This window comes from Cornus florida, unplaced genomic scaffold (assembly GCF_030987335.1).
Source record: "Cornus florida cultivar Cherokee Brave unplaced genomic scaffold, ASM3098733v1 CherokeeBrave_3.0.0_Hap2_Chr05, whole genome shotgun sequence".
NCBI classification, from domain to species: Eukaryota; Viridiplantae; Streptophyta; class Magnoliopsida; order Cornales; family Cornaceae; genus Cornus; species Cornus florida.
This window is the reverse complement of record NW_026775575.1, coordinates 88,803,242-88,813,365: the sequence shown is the minus strand read 5'-3', so window position 1 is coordinate 88,813,365 and position 10,124 is coordinate 88,803,242. Positions and strand designations below refer to the sequence as shown.

Genomic DNA, 10,124 nt, shown 5'->3' with positions numbered 1-10,124 from the left:
GGACAAGAAGGTACCACATGGGAAAAAAGTTAGTAGAAATTGTTGTTTGTTGTCATTCATATTACATTCTTGAAGTTAATTGTAATCAGAATAAGGATTCCCAAATTAATATAATTTCCTTGTTTTTCCTTTTACGTATCTTTCGCTCCTTTCTTCCCGTTATTTCAAGATAATAGCCAAAACAGGTCTGTTCTATTATAATACAAAAAATGGTTAACAGAGTGAATCGAGTGATATAAGATAAGTCAACGATCAATCGGGACTGAAGTCAGAATAGCGTACAAAAAGGTTCATCTAAAAAAGAATGGCTGCAACATGTAACAACAATTTTCATCCGATTTTTCCCATTTTTAAAGGTGAAAATTATTGTTTTTGGAGTACAAAAATGAAAACTCTGTTGATTTCTCTTGATTTGTGAGAACTAGTTCAGAGTGGCTATGCAAAATATGATTATCAAGAAAAGAGAATTACGGTTGTACAAAGAAATTGTTGTGGTGTGGTGGGACAAGAACGAGAATGCACGGAAGGTGTTTGATGATGCGTGTCCTCAAAGGTTGGCTGTATTTGAATAACTTCACTCAATTCAAGCCAAAAGCATCCTGGATTTCCAGATTCAAAAAGAAAAAAAGCCAACTCCCAGAAGAGAAAATAAGAACACCGTTTTTATTGTAACTTTTTTATGACAATTCCGTAACATTAATGCATTGCAGACCCACTGCTGCTTTATGTTGTTATCCCATTAGTTACAACATAAAGATATATTCCTGCTGCTGCTTTATGTTGTTATCCCATTAGTTTCTCTAGTCATGTTTCTATTGCGTTTGACAGTTGATTTGATAGAATGCAAACTGATACCATTTTCTATTTCAGATTGGCATTCTTGCCTCATTTGCCATAGAACCTCAAAATTTCAATGTTTTTGCTGCCCATATGCTGTGTGCCAAAGCTGCATCGCAGCTTTGGAATTTGGGCATGTTAGAGGAAAGAAAGGTTTCTGCATTAATTGTGTATTCTCCAAATGCATCAGCCCTCCATCTTCAAACTTCGAAAGGTCATTATTCCCAGACCCGGACTGAAAAGAATGAGCATCACTGGACATGCCTGAGCACGATAATTCACCTCCATCTCTATCTCCCATCCTACCAACATATCCTCTGCCTTGCCTAAGACCACCATCAGTCTGGCCACGCAAACTACTCCTGCTTGTATAAGAACCATACTCAATTTTATGCCCACCATGCCGACCACGACTTCTACTCAATTCTAAGTCACGGTAATCTTTTCTATCGTGATGAATTTCTTTTCTAGACGAGTCAAAATCTCTATTCCTTGGAACATCGAATCTTCCTGCTGCCATAATGATTATCAACCAATAACTCTTCTTGAGCAACCAATTAAACCCAAAAACAAAGATACAGAATTGAATATGTTAAGTCAAACCTAGTCGGACAGTGTATAAACAACCCTATCCTAGAACCCACAATTCAATTTTTTTTTCTTAATAAACGAAAAAAAACCATAGATTTGGGACACAATCTAAAACTCCAGAATATGCATACACAACCACAAATTTAATTGATCATGATATAAGGAAATACATATATGTTAGTTATATAACAGAATTGATCGAAAAAAGAAGCATGAATATGAGAGATGAATCGTGATACGAAGGAACAAAACAATCTTGCACTACTTGTAGAGGAAAACATGGACGTTGACTCTGACGGAATATGGTAGTTTCTAACAACGCTTGTAAATTACAATCTTGAATTTATTTTAGTTTATATTACCTTTCAGAATAAATTAATTTCCTGATTATTGTTTTTTGTTTCTTTTTTAAATCGTTTCCGTGTCTTTAAGAAAGAAAGACCTTGTTGGAAACGTGTTTTACATACACAGGCACATAGAGAGAGAGAGATTGATAATTTTAGTTTTGTTTACTTCTTGTATGATTCATACTACCATCGGAAAAGAGAGAAAGAGAAAGGGTGAGTACCTGAAAATGCAGCCGTGAGCATGAACAACCCAAGTAGACCGTGACGATAGACGGCGGCACTGAAGCAGAAGAGGATATTTTATTTTCCTTTCTTTTTTCTTTTTTATTATCGTTTTCCCTTCCCCATAGAATCTCTCCCTATTTCAGTTTAACTCTATGATTAATTAGAGCACTGGTCGGTAGTAATAAGCTATTTTTTCCATTTTTTTTTTTTTTTTAACGTCGTTCCTTTTTCCGTTGGACTTTACAGTTACCCATTTAAAAACAATTCTTTTTTTCACTATAGCATGGGTACAGCACGACCCATTTACAGCAGAGGATCCCAGTCCTGAGATAAAATGGCTTCACCATTGCATCTCCTTAGCTTGTCGCGCGTAATCTTTCTACTCGCAACATTCTTCCATTTCATTGCTATTAACAGTACCTCCTCTTCCGTTCAGCCATTCTGCCATGATAAGGAGAGCTCTGCTTTGATGCAATTCAAGCAAAGCTTTTCTATAAAGAAGTCTGCTTCTGGTGACCCTTCTGCCTATCCAAAGGTTGCGTCGTGGAAGCAGCCTGAAGGGGAAGGTAGTAATAGTAGTAGTAGTAGTGACTGTTGCTCATGGGATGGCATTACATGTCATGGGGACACCGGCCATGTGATCGGCCTTGACCTCAGCAACAGCCGTCTGTATGGTTCTATCAATTCAAGCAGCAGCCTCTTTCACCTTGTTCATCTTCGGAGACTCAACCTCGCAGACAATGACTTCAATCACTCACAAATCCCACCTGCTGTAGGACTTCTTTCAAGGTTAACTCATCTCAATCTCTCATTTTCTGCATTTGATGGTCAAATCCCGTTAGAAATTTCACAACTAAACAAAATTGTTTCTCTTGATCTCTCTGAGAATCCATTATTGAAGCTCCAAAAGCCTGGTCTAGCAACTCTGGTTCAGAACTTGACTGACTTAAAAGAACTTCACCTCAGTGAGGTGAACATATCTTCTGTAGTACCTGAGTTTTTGGCTGGTTTTTCTTCTCTAACGTGTCTACGTCTCAGAGATTGTGGATTACATGGTGCATTTCCAGCCGACATTTTTAAGCTACCAAACCTACAGTTTCTAAACGTGGCCATCAATCCAGATCTAAGCGGCTATTTCCCCGAGTTCCACAGGAGGAGTCCACTTAAGTCATTGAAACTAGGGATCACAAGCTTTTCCGGACAGCTTCCAAATTCAATCGGAAATCTCGACTCGTTGAATTACTTGGATGTCCAAGTATGCAACTTCTCAGGGTCAATACCAACTTCAATTGGGTAATCTAGCTTGCACAACTCCTTTTTCTGGACCTTTCCACAAACTTCTTCTCAGGGTCAATACCATCCTCAATTGGTAATCTTACAAAACTCGTAAATTTGTTGATGACCGCTAATCATCTAACTGGTCAAAATCCCATCTTCGCTTATGAATCTGACTCAATTAACATTGCTAGAGCTTTCAAATAATACGTTGCAGGGTCCCATCCCAGAGTCAGTATCTCAACTTGTAAATATACAAATGTTTCATATTGCTGGAAACAATCTGACTGGAAGAGTGAAGCTAGACGTGTTTACCATGACAAATCTTTTTGATCTTGCCCTATCATATAACCGACTCACATTTCTCAGCAGTACCAATTATACCAAGACCACTCTTCCAACTCTTTATCATCTCGAATTGGCTTCATGCAACCTGACTAAGTTCCCAGATTTCTTGAGATATCAAGATGGCTAGCAATATCTTGACCTTGCAAACAACAGAATTCAAGGCCTCGTGCCTAAATGGATTTGGAACATGAGCACCGAAACCCTGCAGGATTTGTTTTGGAAAACAACTTTCTAATTAGCTTTGACCAACCTCCTTCAGTTCTTCCGGGGAGTGGACTAAGCGTTTTAGATCTTAATTCTAACATGCTACACGGATTACTCCCGATCCCACCATCATCCACTCATGTGTATGAAGTCTCAAACAACAAACTAACCGGAGCAATTCCACCATCAATTTGCAATATGAGTTCTCTTTTTGTCCTCGATTTATCCAACAATAACTTAAATGGCATGATTCCCCAGTGCTTGGGAAACTTTTCCACTTCGCTGTTAATGTTGAATCTTCGAAGCAGTAACTTTCATGGCCCTATTCCTCAAACATACATCAAGGGAAGCACACTAAAGATGATCATTTTCAGTCAAAATCAATTTCAAGGACCAGTGCCTAGATCCTTGGCCAATTGCAAACTTTTAGAGATGCTTGATCTTGGAAACAATCAGATTAATGATAGTTTCCCTTTTTGGATGGGAACTGATCTTCCGGAGTTGAAAGTTCTTGTTCTGGGATAAAATAGATTCCACGATGCAATACCGAAGAAGCACCCAGCTGAATCTAGTTCCACATTGTTCCCCAAGTTGCTCATCATTGATCTCTCTCACAATGGTTTTACTGGTAAGTTGCCTTCAGAGTACTTCCGGTCTTGGGAAGCCATGAAAACTGTTGGTGTCAATCAGTCAAGATATATGCAAGCAAGCACAGCTTTGTATGTACCTTACTATACATGGCGTGCTTCTTACAATTACTCAATGACACTAACAAACAAAGGTGTGCTTACATTGTTTCGGCAGATCCCAAGTATCCTCACTGCCATTGATTTCTCAAGTAACCAATTTGATGGAGAGATTCCAGAATCTATTTGGAATCTCAATGTGCTTGTCATGCTCAACCTTTCCGACAACAATTTATTGGTCACATCCCATCTTCTTTGGGGAACCTAACAGAGCTTGAATCATTAGACCTTTCTCAAAATAAGCTCTCGGGAGAGATACCCCAGCAGCTGACCCAACTCACATTCCTTGAAATCTTCGATGTCTCTCATAATTATCTCACAGGTCCTATTCCACGAGGAAGACAATTTGATACATTTGAAAATAGTTCCTATGAAGGGAATTCAGGATTGTGTGGAGACCCTTTGTCGAAGAAATGTGGCAATTTAGAAGCATCACCACCAACTTCAAAATTGAAGCAAAATGAAGATGATGATTCATGGTTTCCAATTGATAAAAGTGATTGGATTGTGATATGCATGGGCTATGGAGGTGGGTTAGTAGTTGCGCTGATCATTGGGAACACTCTGACCACAAGGCATCATTAATGGTTTGTCAGCACCTTCGTAATGAAGAAAAAGAGCGGGAGAAGAAGCTAAATTTGATGAGCTCATCTTCGTTCATGGTAACATCAAAAAAATAATTTCAGATCTAGCATGGAGTTTCCACCAGGCCATCCATGCTATGAGGTCTAGGTTTGTCTTCAATATACCTTTTATGTGTTAGTGTTGTGTTTCTTCTTCAGTTGTCTGCATGTGAGGCTTTCTATAGGATGAACTATTTGCAATTACAATAAAATAAAAGTACTTTTTTTTTTTTGTCTAGTCAACCCTCTACCCTTCAGATTGAAATGAGAGGAAATACTATTAGGCCACAGGCCTTAGTAAATTAAAAAAAAAAAAATTATGTTAATTATGGGCGCCAAATGTTATCGTGTGATTTTGGACTATTGTTTTTGAGAAGATAATGTTACAAAAGGTAGTGTTTTCAGATAGTTGTTCAAGAGATTATATAACACAGGCTTAAGATAATGCACGTATGGCATTTTGGCGTAAATTCTTACACAGTAGGCTTGTAATTATTTTATTTTATATTTTTTGGTAAAGAGTTAATTTATTATGTGGAAAAACTCAACCTAGCTATGAAGGAAAGGATTCAGACTACTCAAAAGGCTGAGCAATGACTACTAGTGCTACTTTTATAATTGTTGAATGCAAGTATCTTTGTATAATGAAGTTGTAGACATAATCAGGTACAAAATATTATCTCTAAGAAAATTTAAAAAGTCTGGGCCCAATTTGTAGATTGTGAGGGAATAAAATTTGCGGGATTCCATTTTGGAAGGACAAAGTAATATGTCTGTGTTAGACCTGCTTTCTCAGTATAGTTTTATACTCCATTATTTTGCCTGTGAAAGAGACTCTTTTGCAATCCCTTAGATAAATATGCCAGATTATGTTATTTTAAGTGAAATACAATTTTTTAGATTAGTGGATAAAAATTGCAAAGTTTGAATAATTTTACCTGCCAAGGGGCTGTATGGAAGGCTCTATATTTTCATGTTAGAAGGCTAAAAATAATACTATGGAAGTATTAAGGTAGCAGAAATCAAGTTGCTAGGACAAGGTTTTTTCATATTGAACAAGATCAAAATTTTGAATCAATCGACGTTTGAATATAGTGCCTTTTTTTTTTTTTTTCCTTCTAAATGGTTCCATCATTTTCACCAACTTGTAATTGCTAAATTGTCTTCTATCTACTTGAATAAGAGCTCCTCCATTTTGACTGATGGTTGCTGAGGATTAAAGATGAGTGAAGAAGATACTCTGAAGGACAGGTCCAGATATTCTAGCGTCATCTTGTAGAACCAAAACAATGATTATTATTATTATTATTATTATTATTTTATTTCAAATTTGAAACATTGAACTGTCATATATATCTTGAAAACCATGTTTCACATTTATTGCTTATGTATATGTATGTATGTATGTATGCAGTTAGAATTGTTTATTTACATGGGAATGTACTCACTGAGAATAATGGGAAGCCCTTTGTTTTTCTTCTATTGTACCACAATCCCAATCTTGAAGAAGAAGTGGAGCTAGAGAGTACCTTTCAGAGTCAAGCAAATTCAAAAAATGAGTGATACCTGGAGGCCATTGCAAATAAGTTTTGGAACAACTATCATCATAGATGAATCAGTTCTATTATTTGTATTTGGATGTTGTTACCACTTTTATTTGGATTCGTATTCTATTTGATGTACTTTATCTTGCACGCACTTGATATAATGTTATTCAGCTAGTGCATGTCATGTCTAATTTTTGCATTTCGGTTAAAAGAAAAAACACATTTTTATCAAACACACTTTCTGTTTGTTGTTTTTCTGAAAACAATCTACATTATTAAACATGATTTACTTTCTGTTTCAGTTTCAAGAAATCAAAATTATGATTTGCTTTTAGAGAAAACTTAAAAAGGAATTACTTCGTGTTAGTGAATGACCCATAGTGTTTAGAGTCCCTTTATAGTCAAACACACTAGTGCAAGTGTACACACATATACTTATAAAACTTGTTAAGGGTTGAATCTTAAAAATAAGGTGTGGTGGTGCTGCGGAGTGGAAAGGCCCTTTAGTTTCCTCTCACCCTATGGTCTTCGGTTCGATTTCACTTATTTAATTAATGCATTATTATTATGACGTAAATATCTTTCTCAAAAATATTTCTTTTAGGTAAAATATTTTTTATTTTTATTTTTCAGTATTTGACAAAAGTTTAAATCAAGGTCAAAATCGAGTCTATTGGATTGGGCGTGCAAAATAATTTACTAAAAATTGATGTGTAAATTATTTTTATCAGGTTTTAATAAAATATTTTACTTAAATTTTTGACAACCAAACAACAAAATAATAAAGAAAAAAATATGTTTTACATCCAAACTAAGCTTAGAAGTGTGGTTTTTTTTTTTTTTTTTTAGTTAACCCAGGGTGTCTGGGATGGCACGAATCCTTAAGGCCCCTCAACAACCCGACTAATTCTCGATGACCCGGAAGGACATCTCTCCATCCGGATTGGGTAAGTCACTACAGAACAGCGGAGGTTAGCCACAAAGTACACCCAGCGGGACTCGAACCCCCAAACTTTGGGCTTACTAAGTTCCAAAGTCCAGCGAGTATACCGCTGGGCTATATCCGAAGTGAATTAAAGAAAAATTATTAAATGATAAAAACAACACAATTTTTAAAAATTATAAATATATATTTATTTTTTAATTACCACTTAAAAAGCACTTAAAATTTTGAATTCTCTTAAAACTATTTTATTCCTTCTTCAAATTATTTTGTTGTTTTATTATTATTTTTTTAGGGTTGTTTAAAACTGAACCAAACAAGGCTGGTAGATTTTCAACCCTCTGTTTTTAATTTGGGGCTGATCATTGGGCACTTTGAGCGCAAAGTATCATGAATGGTTTGTCATTACTTTCGGAAGGATACTGAACTTGATTAACCAATGTATGCTTCTTGGATGTTTGCCTTTGTAGACTTTTCAACTGGAGATTGAGCTAAGACTTTCAGATTCAACCAGGGTTCTATCAACAATGACAAGGTATGTCTTCAATGTATTTGCATAATATAATTAATCCATATATGTGTTGGTTTTTTTTTTTTTTTTTTTTTTCACTTCTAAGTGATCCAATAATGAAGTTTAGACCTTTTCTATATTCCCCTGTTAGGGTTTTATAATTTAGGTGCAATAATAAATATAGGAATTCCAAATGTGAGAACATTGGTTCAAGTAATGATATATATCGTCTTTGTTTAAAAATTGACAACGTTACACCTGTACTCACTGTAACCTTCCTGGTATTCTCAATCATTGAATGCAGGATGAGTAATGATCTTTTTACAGGGGTTCATGTTACTCAAATTAATAGGAACAGTCATTTGGGAGGGTGAAAGCGGCAAAATTGAAATCACACAACAGAAAATTGGGAACAAGAGCGTGAGAGAGAGAGAGCCTTGTCATCAGGTTTAAAAAAAAAAAATAGATCGTCGCCATCGTCCTATGTCCTTATCCCATTTGAATAGGTCTTGGGCCAAATTTAGCCACAACCTTTTGACACCAAAAAATAAATTGAATTGAATAGACTTTTTGTTCTTGCACTAAAGTCTGTATATTTTTAAATGAACCAAATGGTGAAAACCTGCCTTAATTTCCAAAAGTCACTTTCAACATGGTCCTCTAATTGTCATGTCTCAACCAAAATCGAGGGAAACACATTTTCTTCAAACTTTTCTCTCCCTTTCCGTTTAAATTATAGTCGTGACAGTAACTTGTATTGAAACCAATCACCGTCTCCTCATGTTAGTATTGACCAAATAAAATATATGTGCCAGTTGAAGACAATCCGCATTGGCGACAGGTAGATGGAGACAAAAAAGAAAACATCCAAAGATGTTGGGTTAGGTGCATAGATCTTAACATTTGAAATCAGTACATAATGATCTATAAAATTAATCATAATAAATCTAAAGACATTTCTCAGTTTCTTGAAACCACTTGATTTACCTAGACAGACTTGATTTAGCTGCATTAATATTGATACAATACACTTTAGTGCATGCGCAGTCTATTATTTCCAACTTTATTGACAAAGTGAAGCCATGCCTTGTATATAAGGAAGGAGAAGGTTCTTGAAGATATAAAAGAATATTCAAAACATATACAATTGTTGGTAAACCCTTAAAAATATTTATATTATATATTATAGAATGTAATTCAATATTGCATATGGAGTATATAAATATACATGTCTATACAAGTAACCATGCAAGTGGAATCTAGAAGAAGTCCCTTCTGATAGAAACTTGAAATAAAGTTCCACCAACAATACTGGATCAAGAACTATGGGACCGGAGTGACCATGCGAGTGGAATCTGGAAGACGTCCATTCTTAAATAAAACAGTTCTAGACCTTATCAATTGTGGAACCTAAGTTTTTTTTGGAAGTAAAATGAACACACATTTCAAATCCAATGTATAATACCATAACCAGCTTGATACATGGATCCTAGCCTTCCAATTAATCCATTGTGAAAGACAAAAGCATAACAAATCTCAGAACAGTCATCAGTATGGTAAGTCATGCATCTGACGGTCAGGACCTAGTGATTACAACATTTTATGGTGAAACTGGCCGTCATTTAACATCTGCCTTAATACTTCTTGATTTACGTAGACAACTTGACTCGACAGCAACAATAATTTTGGGATGGTGCCTAAAACTCATAAGGTTGGAACCAAGTATAAAAACACATTCTATGCTTGCTCTTATCATAGTGTCAAAAGAGAATCAAGACAAAATGCCTTCACCATTGCATCTGTTTACCTTCTTGCGTTTGCTCTTTCAACTCACAACATTCCATTTCATTGTTATTAACACTTCATCTTCCATTGAGCCACTCTGCCATGATAATGAGAGCTCTGTTTTGATGCAATTCAAGCAAAG

The 10,124-nt window shown here is 35.8% G+C and overlaps 2 protein-coding genes across 2 annotated transcripts; both read left to right on the top strand.

Annotated features, from left to right (window-relative positions):
- Window positions 1-2,334: 2,334 nt before the first annotated feature.
- On the top strand, window positions 2,335-3,750 carry LOC132309658 (receptor-like protein 7). The gene is made up of 2 exons (XM_059807945.1): window positions 2,335-3,255; window positions 3,493-3,750. Exons 1-2 carry the CDS (start codon window positions 2,335-2,337, stop codon window positions 3,748-3,750), a joined length of 1,179 nt encoding a protein of 392 aa, XP_059663928.1.
- Window positions 3,751-4,493: 743 nt separating this feature from the next.
- Window positions 4,494-5,158, top strand: LOC132309657 (receptor-like protein 9DC3). The gene is made up of 2 exons (XM_059807944.1): window positions 4,494-4,665; window positions 4,785-5,158. The coding sequence occupies exons 1-2, from the start codon at window positions 4,494-4,496 to the stop codon at window positions 5,156-5,158; spliced, it is 546 nt and encodes a 181-aa protein (XP_059663927.1).
- Window positions 5,159-10,124: the final 4,966 nt, after the last annotated feature.

Bases quoted from the DNA above. Each gene is read 5' to 3' on its own strand.
- LOC132309658 (XM_059807945.1), top strand. From the start codon at position 2,335: ATGGCTTCACCATTGCATCTCCTTAGCTTGTCGCGCGTAATCTTTCTA. The intron at 3,256-3,492 runs GTATGCAACTTC...AATACGTTGCAG, and splicing joins TGAATTACTTGGATGTCCAA to GGTCCCATCCCAGAGTCAGT.
- LOC132309657 (XM_059807944.1), top strand. From the start codon at position 4,494: ATGAAAACTGTTGGTGTCAATCAGTCAAGATATATGCAAGCAAGCACA. The intron at 4,666-4,784 runs GTAACCAATTTG...GGAACCTAACAG, and splicing joins CACTGCCATTGATTTCTCAA to AGCTTGAATCATTAGACCTT.